Consider the following 25,920-nt stretch of genomic DNA (forward strand, 5'->3'; position numbering starts at 1 on the left):
TGGAGCAGTATTATTATTATTATTATTATTTATTTCTTAGCAGACGCCCTTATCCAGGGCGACTTACAATCGCAAGCAAATACAAATACATTCAAGTGTTACAATATAAGTCATACAATAAGAACAAGAAATACAATAGTACAGTACTGTCTCTTATAAGGAGTGTGTTATTCACAGCAGTGTGAAATGGAGCGGTACTGTCTCTATAGGAGTGTGTTATTCACAGCAGTGTGAAATGGAGCAGTACTGTCTCTTATAAGGAGTGTGTTATTCACAGCAGTGTGAAATGGAGCGATACTGTCTCTTATAAGGAGTGTGTTATTCACAGCAGTGTGAAATGTAGCAGTACTGTCTCTTATAAGGAGTGTGTTATTCACAGCAGTGTGAAATGGAGCAGTACTGTCTCTATAGGAGTGTGTTTTTCACAGCAGTGTGAAATGGAGCAGTACTGTCTCTATAGGAGTGTGTTATTCACAGCAGTGTGAAATGGAGCAGTACTGTCTCTTATAAGGAGTGTGTTATTCACAGCAGTGTGAAATGGAGCGGTACTGTCTCTTATAAGGAGTGTGTTATTCACAGCAGTGTGAAATGGAGCAGTACTGTCTCTTATAAGGAGTGTGTTATTCACAGCAGTGTGAAATGGAGCAGTACTGTCTCTATAGGAGTGTGTTATTCACAGCAGTGTGAAATGGAGCAGTACTGTCTCTATAGGAGTGTGTTATTCACAGCAGTGTGAAATGGAGCAGTACTGTCTCTTATAAGGAGTGTGTTATTCACAGCAGTGTGAAATGGAGCGGTACTGTCTCTTATAAGGAGTGTGTTATTCACAGCAGTGTGAAATGGAGCAGTACTGTCTCTTATAAGGAGTGTGTTATTCACAGCAGTGTGAAATGGAGCAGTACTGTCTCTTATAAGGAGTGTGTTATTCACAGCAGTGTGAAATGGAGCAGTACTGTCTCTATAGGAGTGTGTTATTCACAGCAGTGTGAAATGGAGCAGTACTGTCTCTTATAAGGAGTGTGTTATTCACAGCAGTGTGAAATGGAGCAGTACTGTCTCTTATAAGGAGTGTGTTATTCACAGCAGTGTGAAATGGAGCGGTACTGTCTCTTATAAGGAGTGTGTTATTCACAGCAGTGTGAAATGGAGCAGTACTGTCTCTATAGGAGTGTGTTATTCACAGCAGTGTGAAATGGAGCAGTACTGTCTCTATAGGAGTGTGTTATTCACAGCAGTGTGAAATGGAGCGTTACTGTCTCCTATAATGACCGTGTTATTCACAGCAGTAAGCACTAGGTACTCAGAGCAATTCCTTACCCTGAGGCTTTTAAAAGGTCATTTTCCATTTACTGTATTTTGTTCATTTTTATTCATTTCAGCGTGATACAAAAGTGTTGCAAAGCATCAGTTTATGAAAACTGCTGTCAGAACAAAACTGAATTAACTATCTGCCTTTGATTAGCAATGAAAAATATACTGTGTGCACAATACATGTTAAAATAACAACAACAACAATAAACACAGTATAAAAATGCACTAAGGGCTGGATTCACAATCCTGACCTTCTCTGTTGCTGACGTCTCTCATCTAAAAAAATAAGAAAATAAATACAGTATTTGTAAACCATGTGAAGAAGCACATACATGAAAATCTCATCACCTCGATTTTTCTTTAAATTGAAATGCCCAGTATTTACCCGTTTTCTCCCAAATTTGGAATGCCCAATTTGATTGCTAACCTAGGCAGCTACCCACAAACCACCTGGGGCACTTTAGCCAATCGTTTATACTGTATGGTGGAGAGTGCTGTTGCCTGGTGAGATGAACTAATCCCAGCCAACTGGCAATTGCAAATGCAGCCACTAGACTGGCAACTACAGTACTAGATACAACCAAGATTCAAAACAGTGAGCTCTGGATCATATGACTAACCATGCAGTAGTGTCTTTACTAGGTGAGCCACTGCAGACCCCCAGCTAACCTTTTCTCATTAACTTCAATGTAGAAGCACTGGTAACCAGTCCTTACCTCTAACTGATATTCCACAGTTTCATATTTCTTCCCAGTATAGTAACTTTTGACCTCTTTTTTGCAGCAACTGGGATGAACGTAGTTTGCAAGGAGGAAGTCAACCACGATTATTGTCTGAAAGGTACGTAGAGGAAAATGACCTTCATGAGATCCACACTGATTTAAAACTGTGAATGCACTTTATACACAAAGACAGGGATGCATTAGCAGAATACATTGCAACTGTTTTAGACTCACCATACCGAAGTAGGCGAGTGTGGATCCAATGTATGTAATCAGCTTAATTAGACTGAATTTTCCAGCCTTTTGAAAAAAAAAAAAAATGTAAATGTTTATTATAATAATAAGTCTTTCATTGTGTCAGGACTCTAAACTAGGCTAAAGGTTTGAATGGGAAGGGGGGCTCACATTAAAACTGTCCGTCCTGAAAGAATCATCTTGAGCAGAGCAGTGACCTGTTTGAAGGACTGAAAGCTAATTAATAAATCCTATTCTGAATGCAGTGCTCTTGGTTACATTTCAAAATAGTGGTTATGAAAGAAACGTACTTTTCTTCACAGGACAGGTGTACTTGTTTCAGTGTACATATTCATGTGATAAATTGGTTTAATTTGATATGCACTAAACAGTGTTCAAACTAAGAGTCTTAATCACCTTTCCAGTCACCATGACATCAAACCGGATTCCATACACCTTGAACAATGTGCGCTCTTCCACTCCGTTCTGTTTATAGTATCTTGCAAACCTGTAAATAAAGACCAGCAGATTGTTCTCTGGTATACAGTCCTGTCTGCCATACCCACAGGAATTATCAAGATGCAAATCCGTACCTATTATGGTTTCGTTCAATTTGCAGCAGTACAGCTGCAATTCAGCAAAGCTGAAATAAAAGGAATGATTTAACGGCATAATGTTGTTGCAAAGCGAGTGCGCTGTTATCCAGCTGCATCCCCTCACTGCCAGAATTAGGAGGTTTAAACTGGAACGCAACAGTTCCTGTGCCTGCCACGGGATGGCGCTCCAGCTCTAAGGCATTGTCACACTTTGAAACAACCAAGACAAATGGCAAACAGTTTTCACTGTGGCTGACAACTCAAGCCTACCAGTCAACAGTAAGCAATACCACCATCGCCAGCTCTAGCTAACAGTATATTAGACACTGGAAGCATACCCCTTCCCTCTAATACAAGACTGTACTCCTGCTCTGACCTGAAGCTGAAGCCAGGGAATAGGGTCTTCTTGTCGTTTTTCTCATCCAGTCTTCGAAAGCTGTACTCCGGGACACACTTGTGAAGCAGCCAATCCAGGTCACATTCCCAGTTAATCTGTATTGCTATCACTCCTCCCTGTAATTCAAGTGGAAGTACGATCACCCTCACAAACATGACCATGAGGTATAAGAGCATGTACAGAATAGGATAAAGTAATGGTAATGACTGACATGTGGACAGACAGAGACACCTCCATATAGCCCCACAATCTCATACTCCCAATAGCATGTGCTGAATAATGTGAATACCATGTTTCATTCTGGTTTGATAAGAGATTGTCCAGATATATGTAAAAATGTAAGTGAGACATACAGAGGTACGACTGCCTATACTGTATTCCCATTGCTAGGGATTCCTCTGCGAGGGATAGCAATGGGAATTTAAATGTAAAGACCATCAAATACAATTCCCTGCTGAAGTCTGATAATATGATGCAGAATATTTAGTACTTCTAGTTTTAAGGATACAAGAACCCCCACATTTAACCTGTAGAGAAATAGATCAAATAAAAGTTATTGCAGATACTCAATTTATATTAAGAAACACATTTGTAGTTTAAATCAAGGATAATGTAATTAATTTAAACAAATCAGACGCACTGCGCTCAGCACAGCTGCAAGGTATGCTGGAACACTTGGAACACTGCTGACACAAAGAGCTTGCAAAAACAAGGTTCAGCTTCACAGCATGTTTAGGCAAGATATATAAGACAGGCATTTGAGAAGAATTCAAGAGGATCCTCCATGAACACACACCAGCATTGTGTCGGATGCTCTCCCAGAGATTAGAGAACTCATTACTCATTCATTTCTGCTAATAACTAGAAGCCTGTAACAGGGGAAGTCTGTGCTGACTATCTGGCGCATGCGTGTTTCTGCAGGAAGAGGGCAGCAGTTTCGGAAGATCCGCCTGTCAGTCATGGCGATGACACGGAGAGGTGGGGAAGAGGGTGTGTTGGCTTTCCCTCTCTCTAAGTGGCCGAGAGGCGGGCCTTGGGGGATTCCTCGGCCCATAAGAACTGCGCTTGGTTGTGCATTCGGGTGGCCATGACAGAGGAAGCCCAGGGACGCTAGCTGAGGTGGCGAGCGTACACAAACACCAGGCAGGAACGCCAGTGGTAGAAGCAAGAAAAATAAAATCAGGCAAGCACGGCTGAGGAAGACAGCCAGCCTTAAACAAACCATTTATTAAAATCTCTGGTTACGTACCCGAGGGGACGAATGTAGAACTAGGGGAACCTTGGCCACCCTAGTGTATAGTGCACAGCGAAGCGTAGGACAAGATCCGAGCTGGCTGGCATAGCAGCAGTGGGGGGCTACGTAAGCAGCACTTTTGTTTTGTAGTTTCATTACTGTGTTTTATTTTCCTTTTTCATTTCGCCTTTGGTTTTCATTATTATTTTTGAGCACCTGTGAGTGCACCTGCCTATACCTGTGTTGGTAACCTGTAGTCCTGATTACCACTGCCGGTATACAGGCCACAGACAACAACGCCCTCTGCGGGCTAAAATAAATACAAAAGAAAAGAAATAAAACTGGGCACCTGGGCGGTGTTTTCAAGTACAATCTTTGGTCTCCCGTGTCAGTGAATACCCTCACCCTTCCACAAAGCCACATTAATACTGATTAAGCTGCAGAAGTGTGACACTTGATTACTGGAATCAATAAAGGAAACAGGTTCAGTTCTGCTTCGATCCTTGTTGTGTGCACTCCTGCACACACAGATACAGACAGGATGTAGTTTCCTTACACCTGCATCACTCTGATCCAAACAAGCATACTCTCCAGCACAAGAACAGGGGCACAGCAAGAAAATGAATAAGCATACTCTTCAGCACAAGAACAGGGGCACAGTAAGAACATGAATAAGCATACTCTTCAGCACAAGAACGGGCACAGTAAGACAATGAATAAGCATACTCTTCAGCACAAGAACAGGGGCACAGTAAGAAAATGAATAAGCATACTCTTCAGCACAAGAACAGAGGCACAGTAAGAAGCAAGACAATGATCTCTCCTTTGAATTGCCTTCTGTTTTGTTTTCTCATTTCTCTACAATGAAATGTAGACGGTTGCAATTGGCAGCCCTGACCCTGGGAACAGAAGCCCTCTTGTGTGATTCTATGAAAAGAAAAGAACCAGGAATTAACCTTAACAGCCATTTCTGTGAAATTCTCCCCGGCTTCTTGGACAATATTTCCCAGGCGGAATATCGGGCAGTATGGGTCTGTCTTTCGGTTAAACATACACTGTTTTAGATAGGTTTCGTTCATATCCATCAAGATGTTTCTCCTGTGAAAAATAAATAAATAAATTAATAAATGATTATAAAGGTGACATTATATTACTACAGTAAATTAGCTTGTAATCTAGAGCCTTACTTTGTGTAATTGAAGTTAATGAATCCAATGTTGTTTTTAATAAAGACGGTGAAGTTTTCTGCTGATTCCAAAACAGCAGGTCTAGGTAGAAAAAAGAATGACATTATTTACTGAGAATCATCTTTCATGCCCTTTGAGCCTTTATTATTAGGCAAACACTGACGAGTGGCTCCCATAGCCTATGCCTTTTATCATGTATTTTATAAGAAAGTGTAACATTATAAATATAAGCCATTAGGCACATCTGATTTGATCCCATCAGTGAACCCCCGACCATGCCATCCAGTTGACTCCTGTGCGATCTGTACGTACTCAGATCTTAATCAAGCAGCAGAGCTCTCTAGTGGACTCACTCAGAAAGAATCAGATTTTTTAAATATATAATATTATATATATATATTATATATATATATATATATATATATATATATAAATAATTTTAATTATTTTACCCCTGATTTTCTCCCCAATTTAGAATGCCCAATCATTTTTTCCCCTCACCGCAGAAATTCCCCACACAGCTGCTCAGTTGAACTGAAGGTTCAGTGAGTATCCTCCGATCCCATGATCGAGCCAGTTTCCTTTTCTACACCCAGGAACTAGAGAGAGGATGTCAGGGAACTACCGGCCTCTGGAGGACAAAGGCCAGCTCTGCAGGTGTCTGCCGAGCTCGCTAGGCGTCTGGCCAGGAGGGTCCTGTGTAGCATGATGATGAGAAACAGTGTGCCGGGTTTGCCTCCCTAACCTGCAGGAGCACCAGAGCCACTGTGACACTCCCTCTGGAAACATCGCACAGCCAGGACCCGGACCTGTGCTCCTCTGACTATATGACTCACCTGCACATCACACACTGTGCTTGTACCAGCAACATCACACAGCCAGGACCCGGACCTGTGCTCCCCTGACTATATGACTCACCTGCACATCACACACTGTGCTTGTACCAGGTGAGCCACTCTTGGACCCCCCTCAGAAACTGTATTCTAACTAAAATACAGACACCCCGTCAATTTACCAGACTATAGTATAGGGTGGTGCAAGCAGTCTGGTAAAGTGATTTTTTGGGGATAATAAACCCACATTCTGAAAGCAACCCATCCAGAGATCTATACACACAAGACGTTAAGACTAACTGAAATTAGGAACAGATAGTATATATAACATGCTTAACTAAAGGCAATAACTTTTGAGTTTGTACAAAACATACACACACTGTGATCTATAACACACATACTTGGAAGCATTCCTCATTCCCTCGATCGGACACCAGGCAAACACCTCACAGGTTTTTACTGATGAGTTAAATTCAACACATTGGCCAGTCGGATCCCCTGAGGATAAAAAAATAAATATTCTAAGCTTTAAAATCAGTTTTACTAAGCTTTTTCACCACTATATTTTCTTCCTTTGAAAGGTCTCTAATGGTACTACTTGAATGATCTAAAAAGTGGCAGATTCACATACTCAACTATCTGATGTACTAAGATGTTTACTAAGATAGGTAAGTTAAGGAAACAATGATATAGGTGGGTATAGGAGCAGTGAAACTGGTTGGAAAATGTAGATTGTTTTAAAACCTTACCTTTAAATGATACCTTTAAGCCAGGCTTGTTTGGATGTAACTAACATTTAGAACACTGTGTATCTGGGAGTATTCCACTGTTTAATTTAACAATGGAATTGTGACAGGATGAAAACCCCTCACTTGTAAATCGTGTTTATTTGGGTTGAATTTTATTTTGTTAGTCTGTTTTGTACCGGTACTTGTTTTCATGAAAGTTCATTTTGAGCCTCAATGATCTGTTCATCTTCATGTGAATGCAGCTGGTTTAGCTGAATTGCTTAAATGATTGTCAATGTAGTCTGGATGCGCAGCCCTTTGAGCTGCTGCTAGTTCTGTTTTGGACTCATGGGAGAGGCTGGCTACCTGTGTGCGATCCTGCTCTGCTACAGAGAGCTATTTTGTTAGAAGTCTATTAGGTAACTTTTGTTTTTGAATGGTTAAAAGTATTTAGTTTTAGATTTCATTTAATAAACGTGTGCAGTGCTGTGCTGGAACTGCATCCTCTGACTCCTACTCCAGTGTATCAGCGCTTGCTACCATTCTGTCTTTGTCCAGCACGGTCAAGCCCTCACAGGAATAATCCTTGCCGTGGAGTTTTGCAGAATCTATATTCCATTCACACAAACGATAGCAGCTCAACTGAATCAAACAGTAGAGCAAAAGATGACATACCATTACTCTTCTGGTTAGTATATTCCTTTGTGCAATCCTCATTTGATCTGCATATTGTTCCAGAGTCTGGTCCCTAAAGAAGATGGAAAAGGGCGGTTTATGTACACATGCTGCATCATTGGACCTGTTTTTGTTATTTTTTTTAAGAACATGTAACATCAGACAAATTTTGAAAAACAGAAATCAAATCAAACCTGTTTATAAATCACTAAAAGTTTTGGAAGAATGCTGTGGAATTCACAATGGGCTGTCAAGTAAGAGAACACTGAATGAATGGCATGCTAATATACAGGCTAAAAACGGCATCTCATTATTTCTGACACTGGGAGAGGGACAATCAGAGCCGGATGCATAGGCAAAGTAGGCATGTGCCTACGGCCCGAACTCAAGGGGGGGCCCCAAAATGTTTTTTTTTTTTTTTTTTTTTTTTTTTTTTTTTTTAAACATATACAGATTTACGCCTAAACTGGAAAACAACACTCACTGAACTTGTATGCCAAAACACTGGCGATTTCTCTGCTCTTCTGGAGAAAAGGGCATTTTATTTAATGAAGGAAGTCAAAACCCACTGGATCAACAAAAAAACAAAACAAAAAAAAAGGAAACATTATTGCAGATTTTGCATGCAGTAAACTGTAACGTATTTGACTACACAACAATGTACAGGTATGTTTGTTTTTTACTATTTATTTTTGTGGACTATTATGGAGCTACCGTTAATGAACAAAAGCTTGAACACCCTTCTATATATTACCTATATATCAACTTCATATGGTGCTCCTTGTTGCCTTTTTATTCACTAAATCATCCTGATTGTAATCTTGTTTTAAATCTGGCAAGCAGAGTCTCCAATAGAAATGTAGGAATGTGCTGTCACTCAGTTGTTGGGCGGGTCTAAAGTATTCAGAACGAATCAATGATAAATACAAGTCAAGAAGGCGGGACATTGCCCTGCAGCACAGGAAAATGTATTTATTATTATTTTTGTAGAAGCTTTTATTTTTTTTAATGTGAAAAGGGTAAAGTCAACGTGAATTGATTAACCATTTCCAGTTTTCCCGGTGTTTCAGTGTTTATTGGCTATCCACCGAAGAAGAAAAAAAAATCAGAAGCCCTAATTACAGTGTTGTTGTATATAAACATGTAACATCTTTCATTCTATATCGCAGTTAAAGTAATGTAGGCCTATATTTGATATAGAAGCTTTGTACCGGGATAAAAAATAAATTTAAAAAAAGATTTTGTTCTACGAAGCGTCAGTAACTGGAATCTGTAAATTTGCTGTAAAATCTGCTTCAGCGAGTGACAGCTAAACAGTTCAAATAAGATACTAAAAGGACTATGCTGTGCAAAAAGGAGCACAGCATTAACAATATGTAAGTTACATGCATAACGATTTCGGTTTAGTTTTCAAGTAGCCTAAAATGACAGGTAGATTAATGCAGTTTGCAATTATTGTGCTTTTAAAAATATTATAAATGATGATGTTTCTGTGACTTCATATTAGTTCAGTAAAATCATACATGTAATATAAAGCATTCTGTTAATGGTAAAGGCATATTTTATGCAAGGACTGGGAATCACCAACCTGCTTAATTGTGTTAAACTGTATTCCACAGACCGGGTTTGGTCTGTGGAAAAGGTGGCAACCCTAGGTGGAGCACTAGTTATAAAGGCTGTAGTGTATAGAGGTGTGTGCGTGTGTGTGTGTATGTTTGTATGTATATGTGTGTGTGTGTGTATGTGTGTATGTTTGTATATATGTGTGTGGCTGTTTGTTCAGTGGTAGGGGGCTCACAAGTGTATGCTTGCCTAGGGCCCAGTGATGGCTTAATCCAGCCCTGGGAACGATTGTAAATGATTGGCTGGGAGGCGAGTCCATATATACATATTTATTATTATTGATTTCCGAGCCGACGCCCTTATCCAGGGTGACTTACAATTGTTACATCGTATTATATTTACCTACAATTACATTTTTTACATTATTTTTTTACATACAATTACCTATTTATACAGTTTTTTATATACCTTTGCTAATATACAATATAGATGCCAGCATCTTTAAAAGTAGTTACCTCCAGACAGTTTCCTTGAGTTTGATTCTTTGTGACTACTGCATTAGTAACAACAAAAAAGGAGTCCTTCCCCTGTGGAAGAAAATGAGAATTGTAATACAAAGGAAATTAGGACATAACTGTCACTTTAAGCATTAGTAGAACCTTGGTGTCATCCCACTAAAATATCTGTCAGTCAACCTTTAATTACCTGTCAGTCACCCTATTTAAACCACAGTCAGCTTCCTAATTCTCATCTTGCTTTTCAGTTTGTGGTTAGCTAGCAGACCTGCAGACCCAATCTTAAAACAAACCTTTTGTTTTCAATCGGCTTAAAATGACTACTAACCCGATGCAGCTTTCGTTTTCATATGATTCAGATGAAGATTTTTTCACTCCTTCTGGCTGTCTGCCTGTAACAAATAATCCACCGACAAAACTCAAAGAAATCCGGGAGTGATTGGGCTGCTTTATTTGTTTCATACTGCAATTCCATATCGGCAGAGCCTGTTTTTCCCCTCAAAAGTCACAACAGAAATCCAAGCTTATCAGTTCACACTATGCCCCTGTAGTGCAAGCTTCACTCACTCATGATCTATTTCATCCGATCCTTCGTCCGATTTGCATTATCAGATTTTTAACAATATGAAGCAACTCATTCATCCTCTTTCCACCTCAATTTCTACAGTATGTGATGCCTGGATGCGCTCGATATCAGGATCACTCGCTTGGAACCGGCAGCCATTACTTTCTCATCAGTAGCACCAGCAGCAGCACTCGTCTCTCCCGCTGCTTCAGCCACGCCCACTCCTGATATCGAGCTGCCAATCTTCACTCTAGTGACTTCGACTAGTTCAGGATCCTCTTCTGCTTCAGTAGTTCATCGCCACTCTCTCTCTCCTCAATTGAGACGTAATATTATTGAAGGTAAAGATATTAATTTGGTCTCAATACTTATTCAAACCTCAGAATTTCTGGATCACAGGGTAGTAGACTGTGGAGATTTGTCTGTTCACGGATCCTTGGCTGTGTAAAAATCTTACTGTGACAGGATTGACCGAGGTTTGAGACAGTTTTAAAGTTCAAAAATAAAGTTTTTAATAAACAAAAATAATCAAATAAATAGGCACGATGGCCAAACAAAAAGGTTTCAAACACAAAATACAAACACAAAACAAAAACTTACAAAATAAAGTTTCCAGGCTGGGCGTTGCCTTCACTGGAACAGAACACACAGCACAAACAAAACACTCCTTCTCTTTCCAGAACTCTCTCTACAACTCCCCCCAGCCAGGGCCTCTCCCCTGGCTTTTATTCCCTGTGGCTGGAGCCCAATTAATCAATAATAGCTAATTATTCAATTAGGGCTCCAGCCACATTCTCACATGTTTTCCTGGCAGGGAGGAATTTTAACCCCCTTCCTGCCAGTCCCAACCATGATCATAAAGACGGGGCAGTCCCCCGTCACACTTACTCTTGGAGAATTTGTGCTTGCTTTCTCTGTTTTTCGCGATGTCCTTTGTGAAGTTTATGCTCACCGACGGTCAGATATGGCGGTACCATTTTTTATGAGTATCATAAAGCTTTTTCAGCCAAAGCAGCTTCTCAGTTTGCGTCGGACAATACACTTGTTTGATTGACTGGTCTCAACCCAATCCTGATCTGTTTAACAGATTCTTCAGTGTTCTTCGCGCTAACACTTGAGGAGTTTGGGTTTCCACCGCCTATTCTACCTCTGTGTCCAAACGCAGCCTCCAATTATTCTTCCCCTGCTCTCAACAACACTCCTTTCTTCAGGAATTGCGCGTCTGCAGTTTCTCCTATTAATTCTTCTGTGCTGCCTTTTTCATTAAGCAAAGATTCTCATGGAAGACTTGACAGAAATACGATGATTCTTGGTTGTAAATCACCCTCCTGACCTGTGAGGGTGCTAAGCAGCGAGAACAGAGTTACTTGGACGGGCTGTCCTGACAGTTATTTCCCAGGGTTCAAGGGAAGTCGGTGAAGGGGAAGGGGGCGAGACTCTGTTGCAATAACGCATTCACCCGGAAGGGAAACGACGTGGCAGCCGCAGAATGGAGAGACGGTTGCACTCGTTTAACAAGGGGTCATGTGTGACAGCATAAATCATAATCTGTTCCTTCGCATTGGTTTGTGTTTGAACCTTGAAGGACTGTGAGAGACCCCAGTGAACGTAACAGTATCATGAGTGTTTTGTTTGTTTTGTCTGTTAGTAATTTGTCTTCTTTGTAAATTGTCAGATGGCTAACACGTTTTCTGAGCTGTCACCATGGGCCAGCACAGAGCCGGAACAACACATCACCACCGTCACAAAATACTTGTAACTTGTATCACCCACCACGAGCACTACTGCACACACCCAGAACTGGTGACCGTGTTTGTATTATTGTGGGGTGGATATTATTGTTTATTATTTGGGACAGCAATCCCGTTGTTATTTACCCCGTGCAGTACACATTGTGTATTGCCAGGAGATTATTGTTTGGTCGCCAGATCTGGAAATTATAAATAAAACCCTTTCCAAACTGGATTACAATTATCTCTGTCTGCTTCATTCACGCACTGCATCACTCCTGCACCTGTATCCCCTCAGCCACTTTGTCACATGTGATGTTAGACACGGGACATGGATCATGGTGCATTGGCGGAGCTGCTGGAGGCACTGGACAGCAGATGGGAGACAGTGGAGAGAATGAGGGAGGAGCGCTACACTGTGCTCATGGGTAGGACTGGCACTTTCCACAAAACCAGCCCCTACAGGAACACCAGTAATGTCAGCACCGAAGGCTCGGGCAATGAAGGTGTCGGCGGAGGATGACCCAGAGGCGTACCTGGTCACGCTTGAGCGGTTGGCCACCACCATGTCATGGCTGCGGGAGTTCTGGGCAAGCCAGCTGGGACCCTGCCTGATTGGGGAGGCTCAGGTAGCAGAAAGAAAACTGATTGGCTTCCTGAGCCATTATATAGTGTACATACCAGATTTCTCCAGCCTTGCCAAGCCGATCTGTGAACTTCTTTCAGTTCCCAGAGGGGGAGGGGTAAGGAGGAAGAACTCAAAATGGAGAACAGAGGCCAAGCGGTCATTCCAGCCACCACCATCCCAACCAGTAGAATGGACTGCGAGGCATCAGGACATACTAGAGAGGTTAGTGGAAGCCCTGACAAGTCCACCAGTGAAGGCATACCCTGATTGTGAAAAACCGTTTGTGTTGCATGTTGATGCTTCAGAAGAAGGTCTGGGAGCAGTCAGGAGGCAGGAGGGTGTACTGAGAGTTGTTGCTTATGGATCCCGAACCTTGACTCCTGCAGAAAAAAATGACAGACTTCACTCAGGAAAGCTGGAATTCCTAGCTTTAAAATGGGTCATCACAGAGCGTTTCCGTGACTACCTCTTCTATGCTCCTCACTTTACAGTATATAGTGACAACAATCCGTTGACCTATATAATGAAGACAGCCTAGCTAAACGCTACAGGCCATCGCTGGGTGGCAGAACTTGCAGATTATCGATTTACTTTGAAGTACCGTCCGGGATCTGCCAATAGAGATGCTGACTTCTTATCAAGGAGGCCCACAAAGATCGACGAGCTTATGACTGAATGTACACAAGAGTGCCAGCCTGATACTCTAGCTGCAATGGAAGAAGCACTTGATGCTCAGGAAAGAGGTGATGTTGACTGGATCGCCACTGTGTCGTGTGATGTGGCCACTTTGGCAGAAACTGTATGGGAATGTGAGACTACAGCCCAACTACAGATGACTGAGGACATCAGAGATGCACAGAAAGGGGACCCAGTTATCAGTAGAGTGCTAGCCCTAAAGCTGCAGAACAATGTCCTGAAGAATAAGGAAAGGCAAAAAGAACCTGCAACAGTAAGACATCTACCGAGAGAGTGGCCTCACTTGCAAGTGGACAAGAATGGAATACTTTGCCGCAAACAGCAACAAAACTTCAAATGGTCCTGCCAGAGAAGTATAAGATGGTAGTCTTCAAGCAACTTCATGAGAAGATGGGGCACTTGGGAGCTGACAGGATGCTTGCTTTAGCCAGAGATCGTTACTATTGGCCGAAAATGAGAGAAGAAATCGAGCACTACATAACTAAAGTGTGTAGATGTCTAAAACAAAAGAAACCAAATTGAACAACAAGAACTCTGCAACAAAGTATTGTAACCACTGCACCGTTCGAGATGATCTCCATTGATTACCTGCACTTAGAAAGAAGCAAAGGTGGATATGAATATATTCTAGTCATTGTAGATCATTTTACCAAGTTTGCTCAGGCCTATGCAACATCAAACAAATCTGGAAAGACTGCAGCACAGAAAATATTCAATGATTTCATCCTGAGATTTGGATTCCCATTGAAAATCCATCACGACCAGGAAAGGGAGTTTGAAGAGCTCTTCAGGAAACTGCAAGAATACAGTGGGATACTTAACTCAAGGACAAGTCCCTACCACCACCCTGCAGAATGTTTTAACCGGACATTACTGAGCATGTTGCGGACATTAGAAGAAGTCCAGAAGTCGAACTGGAAGGATTACCTCAATAAAGTGGTCCATGCCTATAATTCTACTGTCCACGAGGCAACTGGATTTTCCCCGTTTTTTCTGCTCTTTGGCCGAGAACCAAAGCTACCAATCAACCTGTTTTCCAAGAGAACAAGAAATGGAAAAGCAGTCCCATGAAAGTTATGCAGAAAAGTGCAAAACAGCTATGCAGGAAGCCTATGAGATTGTGTCTAAAAACTTAAAAAATTCTGCAGCACGTGGAAACAAGTATTACAATCGGCGAGCCTGGAGTTCAGTTCTGGAATCAGGAGATCACGTGCTGGTAAGAAATTTGTCTGAGAGAGGAGGACCTGGGAAGTTACGTGCACACTGGGAAGATAAGATACATGCAGTGAAAAAAGAAGAGGGACAGACAGTCCAGTGTATGAGGTTGAGCCATTAGAAGGAAGTGGGAGAATAAGAGTTCTGCACAGAAACTTGCTAATGCCCTGTCCATATCTTGTAGATGGACAAATGAGTAGTAACGCACAGCCAAAACAAAAACCCCTCAGTCAAAAGAAAAAAACACCCCGGCGCAGAGACTATACTGTTTCAGTGAATCAGGAAAATTCTGAAAGCTTGGGTGAAGAACCATATGGTTTCTTTATAACAGCACCTAGAACTGTTACAAGAGAAGAAACAAACTTCAGATGTAACAGACAATCTGTGTGAGTGAGACAGCCATGAATGCTGTATACCTACGATCGTTTAGGGGAACCTACCTATCGACCTGCTGACCAGAGAGTACACAGTGAGATGGAGGGACCTGCAATGCTTAGAAGGAAACCTGTACCGATTGTTTGGGCTCCACCGAGACGCCACCCAAGTCTGGTCACTTCTGCTTGGTAGGCCAAGGATGCTGAACAAAGGACTCAGAGACTATTAAATGTTTCATGTTCTTGTTAAAAAAATGTTAAATAACAAAAGTTATGTGTGGACCATTAAGGTATTTTAAAGTACATGTTTATTTACAATGCCTGACTGACAGTTAGTGTAGTTTTGAAGTAATTGTCTATTTACAGTCCCTAGTAACTACTGGGTTAGACTACCAGAGTATAACTGAACACAAAGGTGACACCTGTTCTTCAGTGAGTTAAAGATACAGAGTACTAGTACAGTTGACGGAATTTTGATTGGTACTATTCAAGTATTTGTGATCTAAGTGAAAAGTGGCATGTACGTGTTTAAAACACAGAGAAAAAAGGAGTGAAATGGTAGATGTCATGCCTGTCTCATCATTTTTGTTGGTTGGCCAACCAGCATAACTGTAGGCTAATTTAAACTCCTGAAAAACAAGAAAAATAGGACAGTTTTACTATTTCTTGTATTTATGCCATAAGTATTGAGATGAAAGGTGTAAAATGTAATCTTTGTAAAAGAAAACTTGCCACACACCACTTTAAGGTTAAATTGTTTATTACTGTTAATAAAATGTTTTGACAACATTTTTATTTTCTTAGTACGGGAGGGTGTTGAGCCCTAGAAAATGCTGGGAATAAAAATATGAACGTTGGGCATTAGTTGATGCATTTAAAACCTTCATGCAGAAAACCAAAGGCACATACAATACCTGCTGTTTATAGTAGCCAGAGTCAAATTAGTTTGTAATGGAGCACTGTACCTTTAAGACGTAGACAGTTTTGAACGTGGGGAGGTGGAAGGTCACAGTGTGAAAGGTAGAGGAAAAGAAAAAATACAAACAAAACAAAAAGAAGACAAAAAAAGAAAAAGGAAGTGTGCACGTGTGATAACAGTGAACTGCTATTAAAAAATAAAGAAAATACAACTGAAAATGCTAGATCTGTGTGTAGAAAAAAACCTGAGTTGTATGTACGAAAGAAGTGATACGCCTTGCTTTGTTAAAAACCGATTGGGACCGTGGCTTAATAAAGTTGCAAGTAGAAGAAGAAAGCGGGCTGCTGCTTGTTTCTTTTAAGGGTGCAACATTACCGGTCTTGGAGGTCGATCGGTTCGGCCTCACCTCAGCGAGGGCGGTTCTCGAGTAGTCGAGGGGAGCCCCTCTTCTGTTGCTAAAGCCACAAGCACTTTGTCTTTATTTTAGTAGTCCCTTTACGCAGGCCTGGCTCCTGCCTCATGAAGTGTTTATTATTTAGAGCAATAAACAAATGAGGACCAATTAGATGTTGTTTCATGAAGCAGAATATTGAATTAACTGTATGATGATGAAAGTAAAGGCACTCTGATGATCGATTATAATATCAGTGAGAAGGAATTCAAGTGTAGCGGATAGGAGCGCAGGACCTGTGGGATCCTTTTTCTAGTCCAGCAATACTTGATTATTATTATTTATTTCTTAGCAGACGCCCTTATCCAACTTATAATTGTTACAAGATACCACATTATTATTTACACATTATTTTTACATATAATTCCCCATTTATACAGTTGGGTTTTTACTGGAGCAATCTAGGTAAAGTACCTTGCTCAAGGGTACAGCAGCAGTGTCCCCCCCCCCTGGGATTGAACCCATGACCCTCCAGTCAAGAGTCCAGAGCCCTAACCACTACTCCATACTGCTGCAGTAATCTGTGGTTATATAAAGTAGCCATTGTTTGTGAATGGAGGTGAACACAGGGGTGGTGTGCTGTAAGCTGCTCCTGTGAAAGAAAGACAAATAACATTGGTTTCATTCCTATTTACAATAGTGCGAGTCTGTGCAGAGTTGGCTGTTCACACAATCATAGCTTGCCTGAGCAGCGTCTATCACGGTTTTCATTATGTTCTTTTTATGTTTGCTTTTCTTTGTAGCTCTTTTGAGTTTGATCATATTAGCTCGCTGCACATGTAATGTTTGTACTTTGTTCTATGAGAAACTCATAGTAACAATTGTGTAGAATTGCTGCACCTTATACCATAGTATCAGTAAAGTTTGTCAACGTGACGAGGTATTCTGTTAGCATGTTACCTGTGATAAACTACTGTGATCGACGACATCCCATAATACTCTCTCCAGCTCAGAGTCATTGGTAACTGCCACGCCCTTCACTTTCGCGGTCACCGAGCTGACAAGGTGACTGTTTTCCTGGTATTCCTTTTTCCAAAACAGGATGACACTGCCGAGTTCAAACACAGTGTTAGCAGAGAGAAAGGATAGAGAAAAAACAGCATGACACTGCTGAGTTCAAACACAGTGTTAGCAGAGAAGACAGATAGAGAGAAAAACAGCATGACACTGCCGAGGTGCAAACACAGTGTTAGCAGAGAGAATGGATAGAGAAAAAACAGCATGACACTGCTGAGATCAAACACAGTGTTAGCAGAGAGAATGGATAGAGAAAAAACAGCATGACACTGCTGAGTTCAAACACAGTGTTAGCAGAGAGAATGGATAGAGAAAAAACAGCGTGACACTGCTGAGGTGCAAACACAGTGTTAGCAGAGAAGACAGATAGAGAAAAAACAGGATGACACTGCCGAGGTGCAAACACAGTGTTAGCAGAGAGAATGGATGGAGAAAAAACAGGATGACACTGCCGAGGTGCAAACACAGTGTTAGCAGAGAGAATGGATAGAGAAAAAACAGCATGACACTGCTGAGGTGCAAACACAGTGTTAGCAGAGAGAATGGATAGAGAAAAAACAGCATGACACTGCCGTGGTGCAAACACAGTGTTAGCAGAGAGAATGGATAGAGAAAAAACAGCATGACACTGCTGAGGTGCAAACACAGTGTTAGCAGAGAAGACAGATAAAGAAAAAAAAGCATGACACTGCTGAGTTCAAACACAGTGTTAGCAGAGAAGACAGATAGAGAAAAAACAGCATGACACTGCCGAGTTCAAACACAGTGTTAGCAGAGAGAACGGATAGAGAAAAAACAGCATGACACTGCTGAGTTCAATCACAGTGTTAGCAGAGAGAATGGATAGAGAAAAAACAGCATGACACTGCTGAGTTCAAACACAGTGTTAGCAGAGAGAATGGATAGAGAAAAAACAGCATGACAAATGTATTTATTTAACCAGTACAGAACTCTTGATATATACTTCTCGTTTACAAATTAAATCCTGGCAACATTACAAAATTAATGGCAAAAAAGACATCAATTCAAACAAGACAAAAACAAAAACAAAGACAAAAACAACTAAAACAGTCATAAAAACATAAATACAAAATATAAGCATAAAACTTCAAACAGATTTACATGATCCTGCCCAGAGTCAATATTTATAGGATTTACAAGCCTGGTAATATAATAAATATTTCGGAGTGATTTAAAAACATATTGTGAAGAGGCTGCTTTTATGTTAGAAGAATGAATTCCAGAGATCAGATGCCTGATACACAACAGCACATTGGCCTGTATTATATCTCAATTTAGGGATTTTAAAAGTAGGCACATTCAGCCTGATCTTCAGAAGGCACATTTTTAGAGAGAAAATCGAGGTCACAATGCATTGCACTGCAAGTTTTTTTTTTTTTTTTTTTTTTTTTTTGCCACCAAATTATACATCTTTGTTTTCAACAGGGGCAGGTTCATTTCTCCCACTTGAAAATAATTTTGCAACTTCTGCTTCGGGCCCCCTAACTTTTGGCCCCATAACTTCTCATCAGGGATGCTTGAAATCTGTTTGCTGCGGGAAGACTTTTTATCTAGCCAGATATTGCATGTTTTTAAATTTTGTGGGGAAAGTCAGTTTTTGGCAACATACGCAAGACAGTGATGAACACCACTGAATTAGCTTTACCTTTACATACTTTATATTTAAAATATTTGTGGGTGAGCATTGTAGAAGGTGTACATGGTAGCTTACTATCAACCAAACTGCTGTTTTGGTCGCACGCAGTATGAATGATTGGAGATGTAACCAATCAATCTGCAGTGTGTACAAGACTGTACAAGTGAGCGGGAGTTTTAATTTTTGATGAAGAGTCGTGGTTAAGAAGACTTGCCTGGCCTGCATCAGGTGATAAAAACTGCTTGTAACAGGGGAGATCTGTACTGACTGTCTGGCGCATGCATGGTTCTGCAGGAAGAGGGCAGCAGCCTCGTAAGATCCGCCTGTCAGTCATGGCGATGACACAGAGAGGTGGGGAAGAGGGTGTGTTGGCTTTCCCTCTCTCTGAGTGGCTGAGAGGCAGGCCTTGGGGGATTGCTCAGCCCATAAGAACTGCACTTGGTTATGCATTAGGGTGGCCGTGATTGGGAATACACAGAGATGGTTCTAAGCAGGACAACAAGAAGTTTAAAGTGCAGATTGTTTCTGTACAGCGGAGCGTGGAAACTGGATACGTTCCGAGCACACAGAAACATTATGAAGCCCAAAGTCTCAGCATGTAAGAACAAGGCCATCGTTCCAGTTCAAGGGAGCACAAATTGTATTTTGGCTTACCATGTCAGCATGCCAAGCGGTCCCCTCGAAACGTATAAATCCATGTAGATAACAAAATGTAATACTGTGACAGAAATATGAGTTTTGGTTGTAAATCTCCCTCCCGACGTGTGAGGGCACTAAGCAGCGAAAGGGGAAGTCTTTGGACGGGCTGGCCTGACAGTTCTTTCCCCAGGCCGGGAAGTCAGTCAGTCTGGAAGAAGGCGAGACTCCGTTGCAGGAACGTATTGACCCGGAAGGGAAACGAGGTAGCAGCTGCAGCCAGTAGAGACAGCTGCAGTCGTTTACCAAGGGGTCATGCGTGATAGCATAAAGGGGACGGAGGATCGTAAATCTTTTCCTTCACTTGCATCAGAGTGACAAGGAACTGGAACGACCAGGAGAGATCCCCATTGAATTGTATTAGAGAAAAGAGTTTGTGAATGTTTTGTTTGTTTGTAGCGCTGTTAGTTATTGTCTTTTGTTTTGTAAATTCACTAGACGACTAACATGTCTCCGGAGCTGTCGCCTTGGGCCAGCACTACCTGGAGCAACAACACCACAGTCACTGTTTATTGTTATCACCCACCCTGAGCACTACTGCACGCACCTGGACTGGTGACCGTGTTAGTATTATTGTGGGGCGGATAACGTGTTATTATTATTTGGCCTGCACACCATTATAATTGTTTCCTTCCGTGCTTTACACATTGGTGTATATTGCTGGAGGATTATTGTTTTTTCCGCCAGACCGGGAGTTTACAAATAAAAGAAACCCCTTTTTCTAAACCGGATTACAGTTTCCTTTGTGTGGTTATTTCTGCACTGCATCACCTCTGCACCTGTTTCTAATCAGCAGCCACTTTGTCACAAATACCTAGAATGGTAGCCTAACTGTCATCTCAGAAGCATCAAGATGAGGTTTTTAAATTTGCTTTGGGTTTTACAGAAGAAATAATAATAATAATAATAATAATAATAATAATAATAATAATAATAATAATAATAATAATAATAATAATAATAAACAGATTTTTTTTTTTTCTGCCCTGGCTGTCTTTGCCTGCCTTTTCGCATGTTACCGCCTTGTTTCCGCCCCTTCAAAATGTCACACATACCGGCTGGGGATTGGTCAACAGCTGATTTCATGTTGTATTCGGCGGTCCCTCCAGTCCTGCTCATTTCGCAGATTGGAAATGGCTTTTTTGGTTTCGGGATTAAGAAAATGCGATATGGAAACTCGCGATATTATCGCATAAACAATCTTTCGCAACAGCGATCAGGGTTTGATTTGGTTTGGCCCTTGTTAGAATTGGCACTGTTCAAAACGACCGATGAAGTAACCTACACAGATAATAATGCATATAACAGCAATATACACCTGTACCTGAAACTGTGGAAGATACAGTATATGACGCGATTGAAAATATGAGACAAGTTTTCTGATGTAAATGTAGCAGGTAAGACAACTGCTACTAACAACCTAATTGCGTGTTAATTGAAACTGATTTAATGTACCTTATAAAAGCTGTGTTCCATTGACTGCTCTTGACCGCAACGCTGTTTTTCGATCAGGACTGCCAGCGAGTTCCTTTGTTACTCTTCAGAGAAGGGCGATCAGGGAAACTCCGTGTCCACGGTAATTCAACTCGCCGAGGAGTGTGACCGCCACTGTTTCTTGTATCATGATTTGATTAAAGGGTTTCGCTTTGTTTATTTTAGCTCTTTTTTTACTGTCTATGCGGTTTTGACCTGTAGTTATCTGAACCGCATACGGGGGGGGGGGGGGGGGTGGGAGAAAGTCACAGTGCATCCGCTACATATATGTGCTAAATAAAGACATTAGCATTGATCAGAGTTTGAAGGGCATCTGCTTTGAAATCTATCACACCAAAATTATTTCTAAAAAGTGATATGCCTGCATAATGACTTTTTGCTGCACTGTAATTATAATGCTGCCATGGGGGGGATGTTGTGATTTATATTGTTATAATGCTATAATTGTAAACACATTGTTGTTGTTGTTTAAGTCCTATTGAAAATAATATATTTCCATGTTTCATAACAATATAAGAATTTATTTTTTTAAACTATAGCAAAGTAATTTTATCTAAATTACTTATTTGAGGGCTGAGAACGAAAAATTTGGAAATTGCCAAAATAAATGGGCAGCTGGACGGTTAATGTAATACTTCCATATGAGTGCACACAGTTTGAAATCTGTATTTAGTGCATTTCTGATTATTGGATGTCCACACGTGGGTGCTGATGTGTAGACTGCATTGTGTTTCACTGGGCTTTGGCCTGACTTCAATGACAATGGCTCAGCTAGTATATTCATTACTTTATGTTTTCTGTAGAGGAGATAGGGAGTCAGACCCGAAGCTGGCTGAAACCATTGGAATGGTTTATTTTACAGGTAAGTTGTTCTCATGTTTATTTCTGTTGTTTACATTAAATGAGTAGTAGTGTTAAATGTTTTATGAAACTGTTAGAAAAATAAGGTTCAATGTAAATGATAAAACATGCAATAATGTGTATAGACTGAGAAATGTATTTTATTTCAGCATGCTATCTCTAAATATAATTGTATTTTGTATTACTGCATGATTGGGAAGGAGGGATAGGGAGTAATAAATGAAGCTGAAACCATTTGGATTCTTTATTTTAAAGTTACTGCATGAGTGGGAATGGCTGCAAGTACTGCCTTCAATAAACCGTCTATTGGAGAACCTGAGGATTCCCTGTCTCAGTTCTTGTGTGATGCAGGAGAGAGGGAGTAACACAGGGAATAGATATATATATATATATATATATATATATATATATATATATATATATATATATAATATATCAAGGAGGCAGTACGGTCCAGTGGCTACAGTCCCAGGCTTGTAACCAGTTCAAATGCCACCTCTGCCACTGACTGACTCACTGTGTGACCCTGAGCAAGTCACTTCATCTTCTTGCAATCCACCCTGCAGATGAGATGTTAAGTCAATGTCCTATTGTAAGTGACTCTGCATATAATGCACAGTTCACAGCCTGCCTCTGTAAAGCACTTTGTGATGGTATATACAGTGCAATATCATATTAAGGGATTTCTTGTCTTCAAAGCTAGGGGTATAAATTAAAATAAGTATTGGTTGCCATGGATATATGCCTACACGTATTCATAAAGATTTAACTTATGAGTTATGTAAAGAATATTTTTTTCCCCCAAAGTAAATAAAGTTTGAGATTGATTTAAAAAAAAACAAAAAAAAAAAAAAAAAACTATACTCTTGTGAAAGAAATACGAGGTCCCTATTTGCAAAACATTAAGGACGGTCTGTTTTAAGGAATGTTTTCTGTACTGTGTTTTTCAGCTTTTATTAATTCAATCAACTTTTTTAAAAAAGTTGGAGGCTGTGTGGTCCAGTGGTTAAAGAAAAGGGTTTGTAACCAGGAGGTCCCCGGTTCAAATCCCACCTCAACCACTGACTCATTGTGTGACCCTGAGTAAGTCACTTAACCTCCTTGTGCTCCGTCTTTTGGGTGAGATGTAATTGTAAGCGACTCTGCAGCTGATGCATAGTTCACACACCCTAGTCTCTGTAAGTCGCCTTGGATAAAGGCGTCTGCTAAATAAACAAATAATAATAATAATAATAATAATATAAAAATAAAGATCTATCTATAAACTAAGCGAGTGTTGACTCACTTTGTTTCCTTGAGAAAAAAAATGCAAGCAGAAAAAAATCAAACATGACAAATATGGTGATTTTGTATCACTAGTGCGTACTGGAATACTGTGATTTACATACTGGAGTTTGTATATGCTTGTGAAGTCTGAGAGGAACACATTGATTGGCTGGGCTAACAGTCACTTCGCATTCACATTTTAGGGCCCCCTACTTTTTGTCCCATAATTCAAGCACTGATCAACAATGAGAAAAAAAGGAAAAATACATTAATAGCCACCCAAGTTGAGTTTTGCTCGATGATGAGATTTTAGCACATCAAACTGTTCTTTTCGGCAAAGGTTTAGAGCCACTGGCAAATTTAAAATAAGGAAGGATATAACTGAAAAAATAAACGCAACGTCTTCCATAAAAAATGTCAAATAAAGAAGTCCAAAAATGACTATGCGACCTAAAGCACAGAACAGCAGTTGTTCACCCCCTAGTCTCTGTAAGTCGCTTTGGATAAAAGCGTCTTTTAAATGACTAAATAATACTACTACTACAGCGTGCCTATAGAAAAATACATCTTTAACTTATTTCAATATAAATGTATTCTATGATGTAATATTAATATTCATATTCTTTACATGCAATACCTGAATGTTTCTGTATGTTTGTGAACAATCAGAATCTAAACGGTAAACATTAATATGCATTTGCTATATTTGTGCAATACCGGGGTATGCCAATAGATGGTGATCTACTCTAGGAGAGTATATTAAGTTCCAAGTTTGTAGGGACAGAGAATGTACTAATACAGTTGTTGTATTGGCTACATGTGTGAGACTCGGTAAATAATACATGCATACATGCCAACAGTCCCTATATGGTCGGGACAGTCCCGATTTCCTAGCAAATGTCCCGCGTCCCGATGCTTAGGAAGAAAGTCACGATATTTACCCATAGAAAAAAAAGTATTCTGCACAGTCGAGTTAGTCTTCGTGCGGCTTATACAAAAGTAAGAACGCTTCATTATGTTTATTTTTACTGTCATGATGGTCGTGTTAAGTTGGGGGGATACGTCTATTATATGATAATAAGTGTTTTTTTTCGTATGACTCCTCCCATATTGAAACTGCATTGAAATCAACAAGCTGGCAAATGCCAAGAGCTCAATGGTAATTACCTACTGCAAACAGTTCAGCAGACATGGAATTCCAGATGAAGTGATATCTGACAATGGCGCACAGTATGCATCTGCAGGATTTCAACAGTTCAGCAAAGAGTATGGGCTTAAGCATACTACAGCATTGCCTAGATATCCTCAATCTAATGGAAAGGCTGAAAAAGCCATGCAAATAAAAAGAATAAGAATTGTTAAGAAAAGCCCAAGCTGATTGTCAACATCCACATCTTACATTTCTGGACTATCGCAACACACTACTGGAGGGTTTGGCATCAACAGTTCAATTACTTGTGGGACAAAGGACAAAAACCAGACTCCCCTCTTCACAGAAGCTGCTCCAACCACAAGTAGCAAGAGGAGTTACACAAAAGCTAAAAGTAAACCAAGAAAAAATAATACTACGACCGAGGGTCAAAACTTCTGAAGCCTCAGCCAGGACATACAGTGAGGGTAAGGGAGGAGAGAACGTGGAGACCTGCTGTTGTTCTAACAAATAGCACACAGCCACACTCATGCATTGTGGAATCAGAAGGGCATCAGTACAGAAGAAACTGAAGGGATTTGATAAAGACAACAGAAACCTGAAGCAAATGAAGTGAAGCATCAAAGGAAACAAGTGGCTGAAAAAAGTGAACATCAGGAGAGGATTAAGAACATAAGAACATAAGAACATAAGAAAGTTTACAAATGAGAGGAGGCCATTCAGCCCATCTTGCTCGTTTGGTTGTTAGTAGCTTATTGATCCCAGAATCTCATCAAGCAGTTTCTTGAAGGATCCCAGGGTGTCAACTTCAACAACATTACTGGGGAGTTGGTTCCAGACCCTCACAATTCTCTGTGTAAAAAAGTGCCTCCTATTTTCTGTTCTGAATGCCCCTTATCTAATCTCCATTTGTGACCCCTGGTCCTTGTTTCTTTTTTCAGGTCAAAGAAGTCCCCTGGGTTGACATTGTCTATACCTTTTAGGATTTTGAATGTTTGAATCAGATCGCTGGGTAGTCTTCTTTGTTCAAGACTGAATAGATTCAATTCTTTTAGCCTGTCTGCATACAACATGCCTTTTAAACCCGGGATAATTCTGGTTGCTCTTCTTTGCACTCTTTCTAGAGCAACAATATCCTTTTTGTAACGAGGTGACCAGAACTGAACACAATATTCTAGGTGAGGTCTTACTAATGCATTGTAAAGT

At 40.5% G+C, this 25,920-nt stretch overlaps 1 protein-coding gene across 7 annotated transcripts in view; it reads right to left on the bottom strand.

Moving 5' to 3' along the window:
- Nucleotides 1-951: 951 nt before the first annotated feature.
- The window catches only part of LOC117962990 (P2X purinoceptor 4-like), a 28,797-nt gene continuing 3,828 nt past the window's right edge, over nucleotides 952-25,920 (bottom strand). The window contains exons 1-12 of one of the 7 annotated variants that reach the window (XM_059005815.1): nucleotides 17,474-17,608; nucleotides 12,972-13,298; nucleotides 9,996-10,067; nucleotides 7,918-7,990; nucleotides 6,916-7,012; nucleotides 5,682-5,762; nucleotides 5,451-5,592; nucleotides 3,240-3,376; nucleotides 2,685-2,775; nucleotides 2,268-2,333; nucleotides 2,028-2,144; nucleotides 958-1,587 (exon numbers count right to left, since the gene is read on the bottom strand). In XM_059005815.1, coding sequence (XP_058861798.1) covers nucleotides 1,537-1,587; nucleotides 2,028-2,144; nucleotides 2,268-2,333; nucleotides 2,685-2,775; nucleotides 3,240-3,376; nucleotides 5,451-5,592; nucleotides 5,682-5,762; nucleotides 6,916-7,012; nucleotides 7,918-7,990; nucleotides 9,996-10,067; nucleotides 12,972-13,178 — 1,134 coding nt within the window. In that variant the 5' untranslated portion in view covers nucleotides 13,179-13,298; nucleotides 17,474-17,608 and the 3' untranslated portion in view covers nucleotides 958-1,536. Of the gene's footprint in view, nucleotides 1,588-2,027; nucleotides 2,145-2,267; nucleotides 2,334-2,684; nucleotides 2,776-3,239; nucleotides 3,377-5,450; nucleotides 5,593-5,681; nucleotides 5,763-6,915; nucleotides 7,013-7,917; nucleotides 7,991-9,995; nucleotides 10,068-12,971; nucleotides 13,299-17,473; nucleotides 17,622-25,920 lie in introns of those variants that run through there. The other 6 variants (XR_009309625.1, XM_059005816.1, XM_059005813.1 and 3 more) reach the window with 6 other exon arrangements.

This window comes from Acipenser ruthenus, chromosome 32, assembly GCF_902713425.1.
Source record: "Acipenser ruthenus chromosome 32, fAciRut3.2 maternal haplotype, whole genome shotgun sequence".
Taxonomy (NCBI): Eukaryota; Metazoa; Chordata; class Actinopteri; order Acipenseriformes; family Acipenseridae; genus Acipenser; species Acipenser ruthenus.